The 22,514-nt window shown below is 44.4% G+C and overlaps 2 protein-coding genes across 2 annotated transcripts in view; one reads left to right on the forward strand and one right to left on the reverse strand.

Annotated features, from left to right (window-relative positions):
• Positions 1-15,322, reverse strand: part of LOC124283862 (ferrochelatase, mitochondrial-like) — a 32,957-nt gene extending 17,635 nt beyond the window's left edge. Inside the window, 2 exon segments of the mRNA XM_046719885.1 lie at positions 8,081-8,186; positions 15,256-15,322. Coding sequence (XP_046575841.1) covers positions 8,081-8,186; positions 15,256-15,286 — 137 coding nt within the window. The 5' untranslated portion in view covers positions 15,287-15,322.
• A 1,954-nt stretch (positions 15,323-17,276) lies between these two features.
• Positions 17,277-22,148, forward strand: LOC124283869. Its single transcript, XM_046719891.1, has 5 exons — positions 17,277-17,358; positions 17,482-17,575; positions 18,869-18,919; positions 20,809-20,987; positions 21,695-22,148. The coding sequence occupies exons 2-5, from the start codon at positions 17,542-17,544 to the stop codon at positions 22,061-22,063; spliced, it is 633 nt and encodes a 210-aa protein (XP_046575847.1). The 5' UTR covers positions 17,277-17,358; positions 17,482-17,541; the 3' UTR covers positions 22,064-22,148.
• The last annotated feature ends 366 nt before the right edge of the window (positions 22,149-22,514 follow it).

The following is a 22,514-nucleotide window of genomic DNA, read 5'->3' on the forward strand; positions in this document are numbered from 1 at the left end:
CCAAAATGGTGGCGCCCATGAGAATAACAAATAACAGACGCTGCAAGATTTCATTTTGGGATATGTTTTGAATGTCAGAATGTCAAAAGTAAACATTTTATCAGTTTTATTGAAAAATGAAGACAGTAAGGTGAATTTTAAGCGTGCCATTATGGCACATCTGAGTAATTGTATCCGTGCCATTTTCAAATTACCGTGCCCTCGGCACGCAAATAAGGGGAATTTCGATCCCCGGATGTTGATACTGTATTGATACAAATTTATGGATATAGCTAATACATTCAGTGTTTCCATTATCCGGTATATACCAGGCTTTGACCGGTTAGAATGTCCAGTTATTTCAAAGGTTGTCGGTCATCGTGTCAGGCGAATTTGAAATCAATTTTCTAATTACCTCTTTCAATTTTATTTCTATTAGCTATACCACAGCCCCCCACTAATTGACTAAGACCGCCTCCATGGTGTAGTGGTTAGAGCGTCTGCCCGGAGAGCGGAAGGTCGCGGGTTCGATCCCCGGCCGTGTCAAACAAAAAGACGTTAAAATATGGTACTTGTTGGTCCCTGCCTGGCGATCGGCATTAATGGGTACAAGGACTGGTTGACTCGGAGTCAGTATAATGTGTCTGAGTGGGGTATTCATGCTTCACTACGGCATGGTATCTCAGTGGGCTAGCACTATAAAACCAGCTTAAGTCTGGGCTAGTACAAGCAGCCGCACATACACATACACATGCATGCACGTCGTCATATGAGCAAAATATTCTCAAGCATGACGTAAAACCCAATTTCACCTCACCTCACTACTAATTGACTAGATTTGGCTAATTACCCTGGAATATTTTCTTTATTCGTATACTACAGAAAAACTATTGTATCCTTTTCAGTTATTTGTGATCTGAGGAATATAAGTATCTAAAACCATTATTTTACCAACAGAAATAAATTCTAACATTGTGCCATTTTAAAATTACAGGTTCTCTTGCATAATTGTAAAATATTTATAATCATAACTAAGTTTATGCGGCAGCAATTTGGTGTTATGTCGGATAGTTTTTACGCATGGAACATGTCCTGAATTAAAAAATTCGTAATTTTTTAATGTTATCGTAGTCGCGTACTTAGTGTTTATATTTCCTATCGCATCTCTGCGATACATAAGTTTCATGAATCGATACGTATCACAATACCCATGTCACAATTCGATATGTATCACGATACCCATTTTCGCTGCATTATTGTGTAAATTTAGTTACATTTTGAACATTAATATTTCATATTTTATAATTGTCCATGAAAAGATCAACATTTTTGATTCGCAGATATTAAAAAGTTCGAACTAACCTGTAGAGGTTTAAGATTCTTTGAATATATTCCTCCTTGGGGTACTTATAAGCATTTAAATGTCCATTTAAAATCCCTACGACAGTTGTAACAATATTTTGAATAAAATATTTACAAAACAAAAACTACGTTTTGTCTTGTGAGACCACCCTTACAGGGCCCTCTGGCCCCCTACAGCCAAGAGCAGGTAACTCCAGACCGTGAACCCTCAGCATCTCACTTTCCATGCTGAACGAAGTCAGACAGAATGCGGGGGAGGTGGGTGAAATTCTGGCAAGGAGGAATATATTCAAAGAATCTTAAACCTCTACAGGTTAGTTCGATTCTTTTATATATTCCTCCTTGGGGTACTTATAAGCATAAGACAGACTCCTAAAGACGGATCTCAGGAGCTGCATTCTGTCTGCTTAAACACCCCGACAAGAAGTGGAATTTCCCAAGCTAATTATAGCAGAAAAGGCACACTTACCCGTCACGGTCCACCAAAGCCAATCAGGCGGGGCATGAGCCAGGGTCAGGGGTAAACGATGCAAATTTTGTCCAGCGAAACCTCGCTAATGCAACGAACGAGACACACCTCCCTCCTTCCCGTAATCTACTCGAAGTGAAGATAAGGGTCCCATAATAAACCCAGAAACGAAATGCCGTGAACAGCAAAGTTTCCAAGGGCAGTTTAGTCTATCGCTTCTCGTTAGAAAGCAAGAGACATGGGAATAAAAAACCATCACCACATAAAACCCATCACCAAGGGGAAATGTAACAAGATTTGTAAAACCCAACACCAGTGTTAAAAAATTGGCAGATAACGGTTCACACAATAAAACCTCGAAGCTCAATCGGCAATCGGCTAGAGAGGTGGAACCATGCCCACTGGAGAGAACTGACTGACCGAACCGAGCACGCCACTGGAGAGTCTGTCAAGTTGGTAATGACGGATGAACGTACTTCCTCGGACGGCTCCAAATAGCCGCTGAGCAGATCTCCTCAATGGGCAGGGCTGCAGCGTAAGCTGTCGATGTAGCCACTGCCCTAACCGAATGAGCCTTCAACCCTACAGGCGGGATGCGCCCTGTTTGAGTATAGCTCATGTGTATGGCAGAGACAAGCCACCTAGAAATGGTTTGCTTGGTCGCCGAAGACCAGCCTGAACCCCGCCATAACAACAAAACAATTGGTTACCCTTTACGGGTACCCCTTTGTTCGTTTGATATAAGCCTTAAGTGTCTTTACGGACATCTAAGACGTGAGCACGCCGTCGGAGAGGTACCGGACAGGGAAGGCTGAGTGAAAGCTGGGAGCTCAATAGGCCGCCACATGGAAGGGACTATCCTTCTTAGGACGGTAAGTATCAGGCAGCCGTATGCTAACTCTGTCTTTGTGAAAACAGTAAGCTGGATCGGCCGACATTGCGTGAATATCGCCAACCCGCCTGCCTGAAGTCACCGCCATTAAGAAACGCCGCCTTCCACGTCAACAGCTGGAGTGAAAGAACCGACAGATTGTGAAACAGTGGACCGGACAGCCAATCAAGAACGATTGACAAGTCCCATCGGGGACTAATCCGCCCGGACAAACGGACGGATTCTGTCCACGCCTGCTAAAAAACGCTGTACCAGAGGGTGCTGCCCCAAGAGAGCACCGCCAACAGGAATGTGAAACGCAGAAATAGCTGTAGAATATCCTCGAACAGTTGAAGCAGCTAGACCGGCTTCCAACGAGACTGGAGGAATTCTAACACACAGACTAAATCTGTAGAAAAGGGATCAAGAATCCCCTGTTGACACACCAGCGAATAACAGGCCCATCTATCCTCATATTGAACGTTTGTCGAATCCCTCCGCGGGGCCAGAATTGTGTCTGCAACTGGTGCAGGAATTCGGCCGCATGGAGGCGATCCCTGATAGCGCCAAGCCACCCACTGAATCCTGGGATTCGGGTGCGCCCGCTCTGGGATAGGAGGTCCGGTCCGAAAAGGTAATAGAACAGGAGGCTGAGCCAGAAACCTGAGAATTACCGAAACCAGCTTTGTGCCCGACCAAAGGTGCCAGAAGCACAAGTAGCCGAGCTGGTTACAGCGGTCAGCCGCGACAGGACCCTGGAAATCAGTGGTATCGGGGAACGCCCACAGTACCCTGTCCGCCCAATCTAGCTGAAAGGCTGCGTTATTAACGCACCCGGATCCGAATCGGGGAGCAAAACACAGGAATCTGGTTCGTCACCCCAGACGCATGAAACAGATCCACCTGGAACGACCGAACAACTGGGAGATAATCCCGAATATCTCCCGGTCGAGCATCCACTGCGTGTGGGGCTAGTATCGCCGTGAGCAAACCCCGGGCGTCTACCCCGGGAGATAAACAGGCAAAACCGAATGTTGAACTGATCAGCACCACAGTAGAAACTGCCACCTCCTGAAGGGCGACGGAGACACTGTGCCGCCTTGCTTGAGAATGTAAGTCATGGCGCTTGATTGTCCATTTCTAGAGCGAACCACACGCCCTGCACCAACACCGAAGCTTTTCGAACACCTTGCGGACTGCTCTCAGTTCTAACACATTGATGTGTAGGCTGACCTCCCGCTCCGACCAGAGGCCGGAGGCTGAGTGTTTTCACCAGGACCCCCAACCTATGGGGGAGGTCCGTCTGAACTGAGAGGGAAGGTGTCGGGTGTCGAGGGGATCCCCTGGACAAATTCCGACTTCCGGCCCACCATCGCAAAGTGAGGGATTAACCACTCTGGCGGTATGAGCATAATCTCGTAGCCCTGCGAGTGGGACCACAGCTGAGCTAATGCTTGCTGAATTGGTCGCATCCTCAGGCAGCGACGCCAAACCACGCCCACTGTCACGCCATGTTGCCGAGGAGCAACCGAAGCCATGTTGAGGGCCGACGCAGCGGGGACTGGAGGAACTGTAACACAGTCCCTCGGACTTTGACGATGCGGTCGAGCAAGGGAAACAATCCCTAGCGCCGTGTTGAATCTGGCTCCCAAGAATATCAGATCCCGCGTCCGGAGCGAGTTCTGATTTCTTGAGATTGATAATCCAGCCCAGTGACACCAGAGTATCCAGCACGCATAGTGTGGAGGCTCTGCTTAACTGAGGCCCTAAGGCCCGTAGAAGCCAATCGTCCAGGAGGCACGGGTGACAACACCTGCCCTGAGACCTGGCTAACTGAGCTGGGATTAGCATAAGTTTGGTGAACACCCTTGGCGTGGAGATGCGAGAAGGGAACGCGAAACTGGTAGCACGCCCCGTCGAAGGAGAACCGAGGTACTTCTTGAATTCGGTGCATTGGAACATGGAGGTATCGTCTTTGAGATCGATTGGCGTAAGCCAATCCCTGTCTCGGCCGGAGGAGATCACTGACCTGAGTGTCTCCATCCTGAAGAGCGGCACCTCCAGTAATTTGTTCAGCCCTCTGAGATTCAGAATGGGTCTGAACCCTCCGGCCCTTCTTGCTCACGAGGAAGTAGGTGGAATAAAACCCCTCTTCTCGCTGACTCACAGGAACCACCTCGATGGCTGCCTTGGTCAGTAAAGACTGAACCTCGGCACGGAGGACTTCCGCCTTGTCGCGGGAGGTCGGCACAGGCGTGTGCCGAACCCCGGAGAAGGACGGAGGATCGCGCCTCCACTGTGGCAAATGGCCATCCCTGAGCGTGGACAGGACCCAGGGATTTGAGGTGGCTGCCTCCCACTCCCGGAGGAATAGGGACAGCACGGCCGCCGACAGGGGCGTGGTGGCAGAGGCAGTGCACCCCGTCGGCTGCAAGTCTCCGCTATGCGTGAGTGGGGGCAACAAAGGGCTCTGGGGCATGAATCAGTGGGAAGCGGGGCTGGCTTCCCTTGCCCCGGAAAAGACTGCTGCGCTGGCGCAGGCCTGCCCTTGCCTCTCGATCGCCTGCTCCGCTTGGACTGCAAAGGGGCAGCCCACTTAACAACATCCTTCGCCGGAGCCGAAGGGTAAGCGGATGCAAGCGGGGAGGGCCGATGGCGAGGAGCGGAGGGCTGCTCCAACAAAGGCTTTGAGTCCTTAAAAGTAGAGACAGCCTCCGCGGCCTCCCTAACCACCTGCAATGCCCCAGGGAACAGGGAAGATCCCATGGTATAGGGCAATGAAAGTAGAGCTTGCTGTGTGGCCGGCGAATACCGTGCCACAGACAGCCACAGGCGGCGCAAGCCCATGACTGCACCCATCATCTGGCTGGCACAGCACCTAATGCTGTCCCGAGCCAGATGTGAGTGTACATCCGTTAGTTGCCGCGCGAGCACCGACTCCGATGAATCGGCACCGCCAGCGCTGTGGGCCACCAGCTGTCCCTGCAATGCAGACAGGTAGGCTGAATGGACGGCCACTTTAAGCTGCTGAGCCGCGCACCGGTAACATTCTTCAAATGACCGGTAGGCAGACTTCAGCGGTAGTGATGTACTAGCCGGAAAAGGGGGGAGGCGCCTGCCCTGCCTGGCCGAGGCCAGGGAAGACGAAGACGACCCTCCTAATGTAACCGAGGCAAATACGCACTCGTCCACCACTGGTGGTTCGAAGAGCGTCTCCTCACCTAACTGGTACCGCCTGCCCACGTCAGGCAAATCAAAGCGCGAGCGAGTACCAGCAAGGAGCGGATTCACCACTTCACTGACCAGTGATGGGAGAATGCGCAGGCGAGCCTCTGCGACCCGGTTAGGTGCGAACGCCTCCCCCGGGAGCCGAAACTCCGCGGGGTCGGGTGCCGGGACGGGAACAGCCACCTGCGGCAGGACTTCGGCGATCTTATCCCGAACCTGCCGCAGGGACGAGGCAAAGGAGTACGGTACTCCCGCCTCCGGTTCCTCCGTCCCTTCCTCCTCCTCCATATCGACCTCGGCAGAATCCTCGGCCGTCATCATCTCAGACTCCTGAGAGAACGCCGAGGAGACGCCAGAGGCAGGACCAGACAAAGTAATAAGGTCCAGAGGAGCCAGGGGAAAAACATCACCCTGCCGGGAGGAACCCGCGCCAGGTCGCCGAGTAGCCCGAGAGGAACCTGCCGCAACAGGCTTCCCGGGCAGCCCAGACTGGCTGCCAGGCGCCGAGGTATCCCCGAACTGGTCGGTGCCTAAGCGACCACCAGTCGGGACACCAGGCGATGACAGGGGCAACCCTGTCACCGCCGGCACCAGGCACCTGTGACAGCCCCGGTAAAGCCAGGTCGTCAGCAGGCGCTAGGGCATGCTATCGCCCGGCGAAGCCAGGATCAAGCCCTGGGGCGTTCTCGAGCGAGCTTCGGGGCGCATTAACCCCCAGATGTCAGCTCCCCGACGACCCGGCGCTGAGCTCCTTACGGAACCCTGCTAACGCCGTATCAATCAGGGACTTGACTGACGACATCTGCTCCTGGAAAAAAATGGTTAAGGAATCAACAGGAACATTTTGCACAGGTGCTGAATCAAGAGGGGGGGTGGCGGGTACAGAGATGGAAGCAGGAGGAGGCGCCCGAAGGGCATGAGTGCGTGACGGCCGAAGCTTGGTAGCCTTAGCTTTCTTGGGAGCCCGGCTCGGCGTGGAAGCGGCTCCCGTGGACCCCTTTTCCTACTATGGGAAGCGGGACGGGGGATCCTGCGCCCAGAGATCACCGCCGAAGCAGGTTGCTGTAAAACAGCGTGTCTATCGCGCCTCGACGACGAATGGTTTGGGCGAGAACATGGCACATGCCGCATTTACCCTCTTCCTCATGTTCCTTCTGCACTAAACGGCGTAGGCAGACCTCATGGGAATCCCCGTGCAGGGGATTGCAGCAAGGCAGGAAGTACAGGGTTTAAACTGCAACAAGTAAAAACCTGTGCAGCAATCTACCCTATACCCACATACAAATACATGTAAACAGGCGCGTAGGCGACACAACTAATGCGACAACGTGAGCATGCAGTTGACCTAGTACACACTGCAGCATAACTAACAATTACACTTTTTTAGCGTAATATAGAAAATCGCGAGCAGTTGACATACACGCTACACATTACAAAGATACAAATAAAAATCACTAAAACCACCTGTAACATTGAAAAACCACATGGGAAACCAATGAACAGGAAGGCTAGCGAAGGGACCTGTCCGCCATCTTGACACGCACTAGCGAGCCGACCGCGACAGGTACCAAGTTACAACGAGAATTTATGAATGAAAAAATTCAGAAAAAACCTCCAATTCGCCCATGCAGGGAAAAAAGAGAACCATACATACAGTTGCAGTTTCTGAAACACTCATTTCTCTTTAGTCGCAAGGAAAAACCTTCTGGTATGGACCCACGTCTTGTCGGTACAACGACAGCATGGAAAGTGAGGTACGAGGTTACGGTCTGGAGTTACCTGCTCTTGGCTGTAGGGGGCCAGAGGGCCCTGTAAGGGTGGTCTCACAAGACAAAACGTAGTTTTTGTTTTGTAAATATTTTATTCAAAATATTGTTACAACTGTCGTAGGGATTTTAAATGGACATTTAAATGCTTATAAGTACCCCAAGGAGGAATATATAAAAAAGAATCTAATTTCCATCATTGTGCATGAAAAATAATCATTTACAACTCTCATAACATAAAAAAATATGACACAAATGCAAAATGTAAATGATACATAAACATATTTAAACCGATACTTTCGAAACTAAATATCGATAGTTTTGAATGTATCGATAATTGTATCGTCATAGAAAAAGTATCAGTGCATCGATGTATCGATGTTACGTTGCCTCCCTATGTTTTACCTGCGTGAACTGGAGTGCCTCCTTGTGTCGCTGCCTTGGAGGGCGGGGACAGACACAGCTGGGGACACGCCCACATTCCTGCCACCCCCACACTTCTGAAGCCATCCTGCAACAAAGGTGAACTGACTTATCCCAGCATTCAAAACAGATTTCAGGATATGCTAGTTGATGCTGCCATGTTTGTTGGCTTCCTCAAAGTGGTAAAAGTCCAAGACATGCATAACTTCAATCTTTCCTCCCGTATCAAGCTGACATTATAAAAGAAGCACTGAAACCCACTCACTCACTCACCCACAAACTAACCCACCCACTCACCAACCAACCAACCCACCCATACTCACTCACTCACACCTAAATGTCGCTCTATGCAATACTGACTGACTGACTGAGTTTGGTTTTACGCCGCTTTTAGCAATATTCCAGCAACATCACGGCAGGGGACACCAGAAATGGGCTTCACACATTGTGCCCATGTGGGGATTCGAACCCGGGTCTTCGGCGTGACGAGCCAACCTCTATGCGATAAGTTGTTATACATAAAGTTGTAACTTTAGTTCAATGTTGAACAAACTTTATAGATAACAACTATTTGGTGAAAGCGACATTTCGACACATAGAGAACCTCACCCGAGTGTCTTTTGATATGAAATATATCCCCATGAGTTCATAAAGTTACAAATATCTGAGGCTTGAAGTGTAACTTGTGTCCCTAATGTCATGAAGTTTAGGTGAGGTGAGCGAGCTGCCTAAGATGCCGAGCTAGTAAGTGAAAGGTGCCTGGATCGATCCCCACTTGTGACTGGGTGTAAAAACCTTGGAGCAAACATTACTTGCAGGCTCTTCCAGTGTTGTCACAACCCCTAGTGTGCAGTACACAACCCTGTGCACTTAAAAGAACCCACTCATCTAATGGCCTGTGACCAGATGGTGGACACACGATCATGTGCAGACACCTAGTTGCAGGTATAGTAATGTGCAGTAACATTGGACAAAATGCTGTGACTGTGTCCCAGTTCACCCAGCTGCACATGGGTACCTTGTGAGGGTGAAGCTGTGTGATAACTCGCTGCACACCTAACAGGCTGCATGAGTTGAATACTCACCAGGGAGTTGAGTAGGTTAAAAGAGGTGAGGTGAGGTGAGGTGAGGTGAGGTGAGGTGAGGTGAAATTGGGTTTAACGTCGTGCTTGAGAATATTTCGCTCATATGACGACGTGCATGCATGTGTATGTGTATGTGCGGCTGCTTGTACTAGCCCAGACTTAAGCTGGTTTTATAGTGCTAGCCCACTGAGATACCATGCCGCAGTGAAGCATGAATACCCCACTCAGACACATTATACTGACTCCGAGCCGACCAGTCCTTGTTGTACCCATTAATGCCGAGCGCCAGGCAGGGACCAACAAGTACCATATTTTAGCGTCTTTTGATATGACGCGGCCGGGGATCGAACCCACGACCTTCCGCTCTCCGGGCGGATGCTCTAACCACTACACCACGGAGGCGGTCTAGGTTAAAAGAATGCCAGAAAAAGACATCTGTTGATCAAGGGAACACTCCAGCACCTTGAGCATGTACTAGTTGGGTGGCTACGTGCGTGTAATATCCTGTAATAATAGTATAGTTGCTTACATAACAGAGCAGCCCAGACACGCACCAGCCTGTCAGATAAACACCCTACTCAGGCCTTCTTCATAAACACACACATCTACAGTCTAAAACCACTGACTGACATCCAGTTGCCTGTCAACCACAGCACTACTTCCTGAAAATAGGCGGTGGGTTGGCTGGTGGAGCATTCACTCGTCATGCCGAAGACCCGGGTTCGATTCCCCACATTTGTACGATGTGTGAAGCCCATTGAATATTGCTGGAATATTGCTAAAAGTGGCATAAAAGCATACGCACTCACTCTTCCTGAAAAGCAGCATGTACCAAATTCGCTTCTATTAGTCTGTCAATTGGGTGACACAAAAATTTCTAGACATAGGTAAGGCTACTGTTGGCCAATTGCAATCATTTTTCTGAACAGTACTTTGCAATTCACAGAAAGCAGAATACAAAACATACCAAAAATTTCATTGGTCAAACTGATTCCAGGGATTCATCAAGGATTCCACACAAATTGCCTCAGCAAACAAATTTGAAAAAATAACCAGGATACATTGTTTGGCTTAACCACAGACCTAAATAGACATAGTATGGTTTAATAATATTCAAGACTGTAATTAACATAAATTAACTTGATTATATCATAATGTCCTAACTTCTGAGAAATAGGGAAATTGTATAATTCAAACAGGGACTGTTTCTGTTATTCGCTGTAGACTTTGGCCCAAATAATTGGCCCAGGGCAGGTAACTTCTGAGAATTTAATAAATTTCATAATTCAAATTGGGAATTTTACTGTTATTTGCTGCAAACATAAGGCTAAATATTTTACCTACACCAGGTCTAGATGTCCTGGGAGGCTACAATCTGTGCCAAGGACAGCAGTGATCAGACTGAGAGATGACCTGGAGGGGGTGTGGGGTGTGTGGGGGGGGTGTGTGTGTCATGAACCAGGCCTACTACCGCAGTGAGACAGAACGTCTGCTGTAAATCAGTCTCAAGTATATATATGTAACAGTTCCAGTTTTCAGTTTAAGACGCTGGCCCCAAGCCCGAGTCTAGAAAAACTCTGTTCTGTCATGTAAGATCAGCTAATATAATACACCCGTGACCAACCATAATTTACATGTCCTAAAAATCAAGCTCTTAGAGTCAGCTTTCCACATGTAGGACCTAAAGACCTTAATAAATGACACTTGTTACCTTGTCCAGTGCTCTGCATTGAAATGAAAACCCCCCAACCCTACATGACAGGTTATTTTTGTAATTAAATATGGGATCTGTAGTCACATTTACTGCAACTGCAACTACTACTACTACTGCTACTACTACTACTACTACTACTACTACTACTACTACTACTACTACTACTACTACTACTACTACTACATGAATGAACAAATAAATTAATGAATGAACGAATAAATGATTAAATGAATGAATGAATGAATGAATGAATGAATGAATGAATGAATGAATGAATAAATTGCATTACACTGTTGATACCTTTAATTTCATGCAGGAGAATTGGTTCAAAGTATTAAGGCTATGGTTCAAAATCATGATTGGAAAAATCTTTTTTTCTAAAGTTAAATATTTACTGTTCTGCAATATTGTTAACTCAGGGCTCCAGATAAGGGCCGTATTGGCGTATGTACGGATAGAAAATATGCATGATACGGTAGGAAATAATTTAGAAAGCGTAGCAGATACGCACCACAGCAATGGTGTATGGTCTTAGAATCATTTACAGACGTATTTATCTGAAAAAGTATTGTTTTATTGTTTATTGACCTGTTTACACAAGACTGACTGACTGACTGTGTTTGGTTCCACGCCGCTTTTAGCAATATTCCAGCAACATCACGGCAGGGGACACCAGAAATGGGCTTCACACATTGTACCCATGTGGGGAATCGAACCCGGGTCTTCGGCATGAGGAACCAACGCTTTAACCATTAGGCTACCCCACCGCCCCGTTTACACAAGAGTAGTAATGTTGTTGTGCATATATAAAACAAAACACAAGATTACTGATACGCCATTATTTTCCATTCAGTACTCTAAATGTACTTCAGTACTCCTATATTGAAAAAAAAGGAGTACGTACTCCTGATGTTGAAAAATTATTTTGGAGCCCCGGTTAACTTATTAAAGTCAGGGCTCGATTTAAGAGATGTTAACCCACTTGAGCCAGGTGCAACTTAGATAAAAACCTAGTTGCACCAGCCAAATTCCAGTTGCACTGTTTTTATTGCAATATGTCATGAAAGAAATATGCTATTGAATTATTCAGATATTTTATTCAGAAGTTTATCCACTCAAAAATTGACTTGCACCTGGTGCAAGTTAGACTAATAACTAGGTTGCACTTTGTACTGACTGACTGAGTTTGGTTTTACGCCGCTTTTAGCAATATTCCAGCAACATCACGGCGGGGGACACCAGAAATGGGCTTCACACATTGTACCCATGTGGGGATTCGAACCCGGGTCTTCGGCGTGACGAGCCAACGCTTTAACCACTAGGCTACCCCAACGCCCCTTGCACTTTGTAATATTGGGTTGCACAGTGCAAGTAACCAAGCACTAAATCGAGCCCTGTAAGTTATATAAGTGCTACTTGTAATCTAACATGGTTTCCCACACTCTAAATATCATGCACCTCTTTATTTTCATAGCACTGAAGTATTCCATACATTGATTCATGACAATGTACGTCATAGATGTGAAAAGTTGGAATTGGAAGCAAAAACGAAATTTGACTAAAAAAGGCACATATAACAGAGCCAAAAAATTACAGAAACATTCAAAGCGGGACAGGTTGATAGGCATGTAGGTCCTTAAATCAGGAAACTAATTTCAACATGTGTGATATATTTCACTAACATATGTCACTCAAAGTGACAACACATGAACAACAATGGCGGACAGCTGCTCGGGTTGTGATATTATTAACAATACACCTCCATTGTAGCTCCACAAACATCCAATGTGCAGAATGTAAAGATAAACTGCTTGATTAAATCTTTATTGCTGCTAATAGTAATACCAAATCTTATTTGCCTGATTGAAAAATAGATAGCATTGATAGAACTAATATTAGATCCTGAATGTTACTGAAACACCAAGTAATTGTGATGTGCCGTGGATATAAATATTATGGATTTTAAAAATCAATACCCAACATGAAACACGTGTTCAATTGTGATCCCTTCATTAAGTCTGGTACAGTGTTTAGTCAACAATACCCTAGTTGAACACTACTGATCTGAAATTCAAGCAACATGCTCTTGTCATTTGAAACCTCTGTTCAGATACTCAGGTAGTCTGTCTCACAGTCCCTGAACCACATTAATTTCCCTACTGCCATGCCCCTCTCTGCAGTGCTAAAGCCCTAAATAAAGCAAGTCTAGATTTCCTCAGGTTCAGGTTCTGAATCTCTGGTCTCCCTAGAGCTCCTTTTCAATATAAAAGGGCTTGTTTGTTACTCTCAAAAATTATATATATTCAGAATAAGCCTTAGTCTAATACTCAGGTTGTGGTTTGAATTAAAGCCTGAAAGGCATTGGTAGTCATACAAAAGACCTTAAGTTAAAAAATGACACTTGTTGTTGCCCTGCCTGGTGCTCAGCATTACAGGCAAAAAACCCAAACAGGATTGATCATTTTTGTGTCTCTAATTTCTAAATAGGGTATTTGTAGTCCCATTTACTAAATGATAAATAACTGGGTGAGCGGATGTAAAAACCTTGGAGCAAACATTATTACTTGCAGGCTCTTTCAGTGTTGTCACAACCACTAGTATACAGTACACAACCCTGTGCACTTAAAAGAACCCACGAATCTGTTGGTATATGACCAGATGGTGTCTACACGAATACGTGCAAACACCTAGTTGCGGGTACAGCAACGTGCAGTGAACTTGGACAAAGTACTGTGACTATGTGTCCCAGTCCACCCAGCTGTGAAAGGGTGCCTCATAAGGATGAGAAAGCCACATTAAATTGGTGCACCTGAGTTGTATGCTACCCAAGGAGATTGAAAATACAATGTGCCGTTGAAATTGACATACAATGATCGAGGAAAAAAACCCAAAGCGCTTTGAGCATGCCTGTAGGTGGGATGGACTATGGCCCTATATTATATATAGTCTGTTTGCAGTGAAAACATACCGATGAATTTCACTTTAAACAAAAAAGTAGGGTGACGAGCAAATGCTTTAACCACTAGGTTACCCACTGTCTCTGCTTGGTTGTAATATTGGCAGTAGAAACAGTAAAATTACTGACTGACTGACTGAGTTTGGTTTTATGCCACTTTTAGCAATATTCCAGCAATATCACGGCGGGGGACACCAGAAATGGGCTTCACTCATTGTACCTATGTGGGGATTCGAACCCGGGTCTTTGGCGTAACGAGCTAACGCTTTAACCACTAGACTACCCCACCGCCCCCAGTAAAATGACATGGGGATGTTTTTTCAGGTCACACAGGAAAGGTGCCAAATTATCTATTTATATATCATCATTGAATGTCACTTTAAACCAAAAAGTAAAACAAATAAAGTGAAATTAAGACTGCGAATCCTCATGATTTTACCTTGCCAACTGAACATTTAAATCTCAAAATTTTATTCGACTTAGGATAAAAGTCGTTTAACAAACGATAATAGATTCAAATCGCTATTACTAGTTTGTATTACAAGGGGGTAAGCGCAGTAGTTGGAACATTGAAACAAATGCATGTGCGGTATGTGAAGAGCGTTAACTTATAACCCTTGTCGTCTTCAGTGTTTCATTTGATGCATACCCCCTTGATACCATGTTTGCAACTGAGTACACTCGTTTCCATCATAACGCAATTGAATGCATCTCATGGAATAGTAGAATAGTTTAGCCAAGAGCACAGTCCAGAATGGGGTTATCCATGTGTCTGTAATATTATTTTGGGATACATATATATGTAGTATCTTTGTCGACAATGGCTCCATCAGCCATATTTCCCACTTGACTACACAGAAATCATGAACAGATGTTGATTGTTAATGTTAAAAATAATTCCTAAAGTCTTGGATGAAACTTTAATTATCATTAATATATTATATAACTGTTTGGAATCTGTTTATTCATTCAAGTCAAAGGCCACAGGCCCATAGGACGTACATCAACCGCATATATACACATTTTGTTATACATAACTGTTATATAACTGTGGCTGTAGCTAAATTTCAACGTTTATAACGGATAGGTGATTCATGACCTTGTAAATTGTCAGGTTAAAAGAAGGACAGATTGCTTGGGTCATAATAAGGAACTCTTCAATATAACGCTGTCTGACTTGAACACATCACCACATTTTCTACTGTAGGTCATATTGTGGAACGTGTGAGCTCAACCATGACAGGTGCATGTGACGTTGTTCCCTGGGAATATGTCGACAGGATTAAATAGCAAGGCATTTACTGACCTATCTTCGGTTTGCGGTCAAAACCATGATAAGTGCCTCCTGTTCCTAAAATCAGGCAAACATAAAATTTTGCAAAATCATGTTTCACACACTCACCTGTCAACCCCCGTCTCACGTACTTCGCCATGCTCAACCGGTGTTTATGTCAACACTGCGCCCTCTGGTGAGTGTGCAAGGAACGATAATCTCGACTCACAGAGTTAGTTCCCCTACACCAAAACGCGACGAATAATTTTATTGTCTGTAAGGATTTTACTGGGGATGCAACGAATACACACGTGGGTGGGTACGATAGGTGTCATCCCAGTTGTGAGAACTCCCAGTTGTGAGACACATTAATTAATGGTTCAGTGCACATAGGTGGTGTTTCCACAATGTCATCCCTACAATGAAAGTGGGATCAGCCCAGCCTAGTACCCACAGGAGGCATAGTTCATTGATAAGTTGATTAATGAAATAGATTATCAAAGATTATAGTTACACAGAAGAAATAGTTCATTGAATATTTTATTTATGCAGAAGAATATGTAATTATGATAACACATTTTTATTGACTATTATGAAGTTTGGAAGTCATTTTTGTTTAAACATATTTAAATATTATTTATAAAAATGAATTGGGATTGGTGAAGTATTACTGCTTATGTTAACACCGCTCCCATGCAATATAAAATATAAAATGAAATGGAGGATGAGACGTCATCGATATTGACTATTGCATAAATATATCGGCGTTTGGGTCGCTAGATCCGAGCCTGAGGCAGCAATGAACGATTTGACAAAAACAAGAGCCATAATTAAGATCAATATAAATCTTGTTTTCGGTTTTTGTAATTAGGTTTTAAAATTCTTTGAGACTGCATGACTCTTTGGTATTTGGTAGGGCATTCCATAAAGTTATTGTGTCGGGTAGGAAGGGTTTGGCATAAGGGGCATTTCGACTGTAAATTTCAGAGTTATTTCTTAAACTATAGTTTGTAGTTTCGGAGACGGAGTAAATCTGAGTACTAGGTAAATTAATTTCTCTTTGATCACGAAGTTACCTACACAAAGTGTTTAATTATTAAAGACATTTACCTGAGTATGTTAATCAATTTATCTTATAAAGTTGCATTAAGTTACCTCCACAAGATTCAGTTACATAGCAAATCAGTAATTAGCTAGGGTGAATCCATTCTATCAGACAGGGGAGTATGGTGTGTTTTCGTTGTTAATTACCTACTCCACTGTCTCATAACTGAGAATCTCACAACTGGGAGTTCTCACAAATGGGAGTAGACCGTACGATATGTTCGTGCTATTGCTGGAATATTGCTAAAAGCGGCGCAAAACTAAACTAAACTCACTCATTTCGTTGCTTTCAGAAGTTAATTGCCTGCACATATTGATCGAAATTATAAAGTTGATGTTAAGTTAAAAAATTAATACAAAGGCTTACTGAATATCCCCACAGCTCCTCATGAAACAAATACAAATATACATACTAGTACAAATACAAACAACGAAAACAACTGTAAGAAACGAACGACAGCACCACCCGGCTCCGCCCTCAACACACAAATAATAGATACATTAATTAAATGAATAATTAACACACCCCCTCCCAACAACAACAACAAAACATCTCCCCTCCCCCACTCTAAAAGAAAGAAAAAAACACCTAAAACAAACCCCAGAGCAACAACTACAAAGGAAAAAAACAAAAACAAAACAACAACCCAGAAACAAAAAAACCAAAACAACCAACATTTAAGCAAAACAAAAAACAAATCGTAGATGAAAAAATTACAAAAACGAAAACAATAGTTGAAAGGAACACGCAAATTCTATCTCAGTCTTATTAGAGATGATATGACATTGTCATAAGAGAGTTGTTTTCTGATCATTTGTGTGCGTTCGTTTGATTTGTTTGATACACCGGGACGTGTACACACGTGTGTTTTTGTCCCTTTACAATTGAAACAGAACTTTCGCAATGAACGGGGGTTGTGCGACTCCATAAGTTGTGTTGAATGTTCACCCCGTATGCGTCACTTCAAAACACAAGTTGGAAGATACCACAAAAAAGCGCCAAGTCCTTGTAAACGTCTGTTCTAAAAAGAATGTCTCGGTATGACGTCATCGAGTCAATGACGTCATGAATTGAACATCTTCAAAGCATACGGAGTTGACTGTGGAGCTCCTACCTCTGAATGTCAAGTAGGTATTTATGCATGTCGAACAAATAAATTTTACTGTTCCGGAATATTAACATTAATTCAGATGAGTGACACTGTCGATATCTAATCGTTTTGACATTTCATCACATTTCATACATTTCAGTTGATGACGTCACATGTCCATGGCTAATTCACTATTCCCGCCAAATGACGATTGTGCCACATGCGGTTACTGTCTCTCGTTTGTTTTGTATCGGGTAAGTATACTGACTGACTGACTGACTGACTGACTGACTGAGTTTAGTTTTACGCCGCTTTTAGCAATATTCCAGCAACATCACGGCGGGGGACACCAGAAATGGGCTTCACACATTGTGCCCATGTGGGGATTCAAACCCGGATCTTTGGCGTGACGAGCCAACGCTTTAACCATTATTAGGCTACTTCATCATGTATACACATACACGCATGTTATTGCAATATATTGACCATATATTGAGCATAGCATACCCCTCGGTCGAGATCAAATCAAACATCATTTCTAGAATACCAGAGGGGCGGTGGGGTAGCCTTGTTGTTCAATCGTTCGCTCGTCACGCCGAAGACCCGGGTTCGATTCCCCACATGGGTACAATGTGTGAATCCCATTTCTGGTGTCTCCCGCCGTGATATTGCTGGAATATTGCTAAAAGCGGCGTAAAAACACACTCACTCACTCACTATAATACTAAAGGTGAGATTGTCTCCCTTGCAACCGAAACAAATAAAAACAAACTTATATAACCAAATATACCATATATAACCAAATATACCATATATAACCAAATATACCATATATAACCAAAGCACAACACTGCGATAATGCCAACTTCTCACCACCTCTCTTTCTCCGCTTGAGGTTGGACATGAGAAAAATAAAATAATGACCCAACAAGCAAGTAAATGGATCTTTCAGTGTTGTCACAACCCCAAGTATACAGTACACAACCCTGTGCACTTAAAAGAACCCACGAATCCTTTGGTATATGACCAGATGGTGTCTACATGAATACGTGCAAACACCTAGTTGCGGGTACAGCAACGTGCAGTGAACATGGACAAAGTACTGTGACTATGTGTCCCAGTCCACCCAGCTATGAATGGGTACTTCGTTAGGATGACAGTGCAATAACTCGGTGCGCCTAGTGGCTGCAAGAGTTGTATACTCCCCAGGGAGTTGAGATTGATAATACGACGTGCCGTAGAGATTGATATCCAATGATCGAGGGAAAAGAAATACCAGCGCCTTGAGCATGCACTAGTTGCGTGAATATGTGCGCTGTATAAATATCCAATAATAATAATAATAATAATCAGGGTGTCAGATTAGTTGACTTGTTTGAGGTCGTGTCATCGTTCGAAAACTGCGAGGGTCGTTGTTCATAATATCAATCACTGGACTAGTTACAGACTATGGTTGTAATATCGTTAGTGCGGCGTTAAACAATTGACAATCAATATCAACAAATGTTGTCATTTGGTTAACTCTTCAACATATATTTCTTTAACAGGCGTCTCTCTCTGCTTCACTGATACTCGAAGACCACTGATGAATTTGTTTGGTAAGTGATTAAATTGGTTTAACATAGCTTTGAATGGATTACCACCTGATTGTCTGGGGGCTGTGGGGTAGCCTAGTGGTTAAAGCGTTCGCTCGTCACGCCGAAGACCCGGGTTCGATTCCCCACGTGGGTTCAATGTGTTAAGCCCATTTCTGGTGTCCCCCCGCCGTGATATTGCTGGAATATTGCTAAAAGCGGCGTAAAACTAAAGTCACTCACTCACCTGATTGTCTGATATTTGAGGAAAGTTCGATGTGATGACTGCCTTCCACGTTCAACAGCTTTGGTAAACTCCGGAATGGTGCTAAAAAAACCTGGAAACACAACTAAGGCTACCCAGATTCGAACCGCCACCTTACACCACTTGCCCACCAATGCCCCATGTTAAGCCGTGCACATGCACGAATATTTTGTTCATGCATCTCACATTGAAACTTTCGGAAATATTTTTCGGATGATCTTTTCTCGCGTGAGATGTACTCGATTTTGAATAACATTTTGTTTGATCGAAATATTTATTATTTTATTAAAAGATGTACCGTCGTAAATGGGTCATGGATCCTTATGATGGATCATGGTATATATTGTTATAGAATTGAGGTCTTGCATCTTCTGTTTATATATATTTATGTTACAAGAGGTGAGGTGAAATTGGATTTAACGTCGTGCTTGAGAATATTTCGCTCATATGACGAGGTGCATGCGTGTGTATGTGTGTAGGTGCGGCTGCTTGTACTAGCCCAGACTGAAGCTGGTTTTATAGTGCTAGCCCACTGAGATACCATGCCGCAGTGAAGCATGGATACCCCACTCAGACACATTATACTGACTCCGAGCCGACCAGTCCTTGATGTACCCATTAATGCCGAGCGCCAGGCAGGGACCAACAAGTACCATATTTTAACGTCTTTTGGTATGACGCGGTCGGGCATCGAACCCGCGACCTTCCACTCTCCGGGCGGACGCTCTAGCCACTACACCACGGAGGCGGTCCTGTGTGATTTAGTATGGCAACATACGTGGTGTAGTGGTTAGAGCGTCCGCCCGGAGAGCGGAAGGTCGCGGGTTCGATCCCCGACCGCGTCATACCAATAGACGTTAAAATATGGTACTTGTGGGTCACTGCCTGGCGCTCGGCATTAATGGGTACAAGAAGAACTGGTCGGCTCGGGAGTCGGTATAATGTGTCTGAGTGGGGTATTTATGCTTCACTGCGGCATGGTATCTCAGTGGGCTAGCACTATAAAAATACCAGCTTCAGTCTGGGCTAGTACAAGCAGCCGCACATACACATACACACGCATGTACGTCGTCATATGAGCCAAATATTCTCAAGCACGACATTAAACCCAATTTCACCTCACCTCACTGCGCGTACCCCCTTGAAATACAATGCTGACATTACTTAGCTAAATAATTGCAAAATAGTGTACGATTATGGCAGACATAATTTGGGTGAATATGGGATTAAAACTCTATATCAGCGCATCTGTCTTCAGGAAAAACAGTTTGAGACCCCATGTCAAATAATGGTTGATTGCTGCCTTGAGTTTATCGGCACCGGATAAAACCAAAACAAAATGCAGATCATTCACAGTAAAGGTTTTGAAAAGCATGTGTTTGATCGTTTGTTTGCCCGTTACCACAAATAACGGCGAATGTCGGGACTCTTGTGAAGATCAGTCGGTTTGCATGTCATCGCATCCTTCTTGCGTCGATGTTCATGATGTCAGTCACTGGATTGTGTGCTGTAGTTTACTTGCAGACGACTTTAAGCATTGCTGAAATATTCTGTTCATGAACACTTCATAGGTTCATGTACGGCTATTGATCTATATATCCAGGCGTTAACATTTCTAGATAAAAAATTAAAATGTTTATTTTATCAGGACCTACTGACCAATCAGCGAGACATGAAACGCCACTCACACAGCAGCCGAGGAACATGCGCAGTAAGAGAAGTGCACATCTTCAAGGCTTGGCAAACAAAGATTGGGAGGTGTCGTGGACATCGCCGACGCCTAAAGCTTCGGATTCATCAGACTCATACGATATTGACGACTTTCAGGTGCCAGTTTGAATTTGTTAACACGCCATGCCAAATGCCAGAGGAATTACGATCTAATTTAAACATCAAACTTCTACGTAAATACAATGAACCAAAATACGGAATAGTTAGGTAATTTCTTATCATTAAGTTTAAAAACATAAACGACATCCTCTTCTTAACTTGCCTTTGGCATATTGGTCTTGAGAATCCGCTGTCAAAACTATGAGCCTGAACATTGTTTTAGGTCACTTCAAGTAGTATTCAGTTACATTTGCGCTGAACACCAAACCGGGTTGCATACATATTACCTAAGCTAGAATCGAACCCGGGCCTCCTGCGGGATGAACGAGCTCTTGGAAATCAAGGCTATCCCACTACACCAACACCCGTGAGGTGAAATTGGGTTTAACGTCGTGCTTGAGAATATTTCGCTCATATGACGACGTGCATGCGTGTGTATGTGTATGTGCGGCTGCTTGTACTAGCCCTGACTGAAGCTGGTTTTATAGTGCTAGCCCACTGAGATACCATGCCGCAGTGAAGCATGAATACCCCACTCAGACACATTATACTGACTCCGAGCCGACCAGTCCTTGTTGGACCCATTAATGCCGAGCGCCAGGCAGGGACCAACGCCCTTACAATGATGTAATGAAAATTATGAAATGTTGTGTGTTTGTATGTGGCATACATGTCAGTTTTACTTACACTTATTTCCTTGACAGGTCATTAACCGCGAGGAGATTCTCCGCGCCAAGCACCTCTACATGAAGAACATTTTGATGTATGTTGGAATAACACTGGGTGCAGTATTTCTATTTGTCGTCATAGCTTTCTGCTTTCTTGTAAATCCTAAACAATGCATTATCGCCTTCGGAACAGGAAGCCCATGCTGTCTGATTATCTCCCCTTGTATTTTGAAATGTGTTGAAAAGTTCCTTGACCCTGGAAAAATAGTTCAAGGTCAAATGAACCGATACGTGCCAGGCGTAGTTATCGATGAGAAGGGCAAGGTCGCAGAGACATACGAGCCGACACCGGAGGAACTACAGGCGCTGCAGGAACTTGTTGAAGAGGTCATGGACATGGTGTAGGTCAAGGTCATAGGGTGGCATGACGCGTAGATCAGATTTATATTTATGTACTTGAAATGTATCAATCTATACAATCATAATGTGAAGGCCGTCTTATTGAGGCCAGTCTCCAGTTTGCCGTTATTCATTTGTGCCTTTTATGAAAGAAATATAATATCAGAACATTTAATTCTATTTGACTGCCACTGTGTACTGTTGTTTAAAAAGTGATGCATATTTTGGACGTTTACCATTTTTGTGAACCCCACGTGCATTGTATCTGACAATCCAAGAAATAAAACCAAGACAAAACTAGGATTCAAACCACAATTATTATTTCTAGCATATAGTTGACTTAAAAAAACATTTGTGTCGAACTTTGATGTGACGAACATACGGTCGTGTCGAAGTAAAAACGTCTTCACTGCGTACTCTGGTTTTAGTGATCGCATAGGATAGTTCGAAGTATTTA

Source organism: Haliotis rubra, unplaced genomic scaffold, assembly GCF_003918875.1.
Source record: "Haliotis rubra isolate DU_JTF1 unplaced genomic scaffold, ASM391887v1 Scf323, whole genome shotgun sequence".
NCBI lineage: Eukaryota > Metazoa > Mollusca > Gastropoda > Lepetellida > Haliotidae > Haliotis > Haliotis rubra.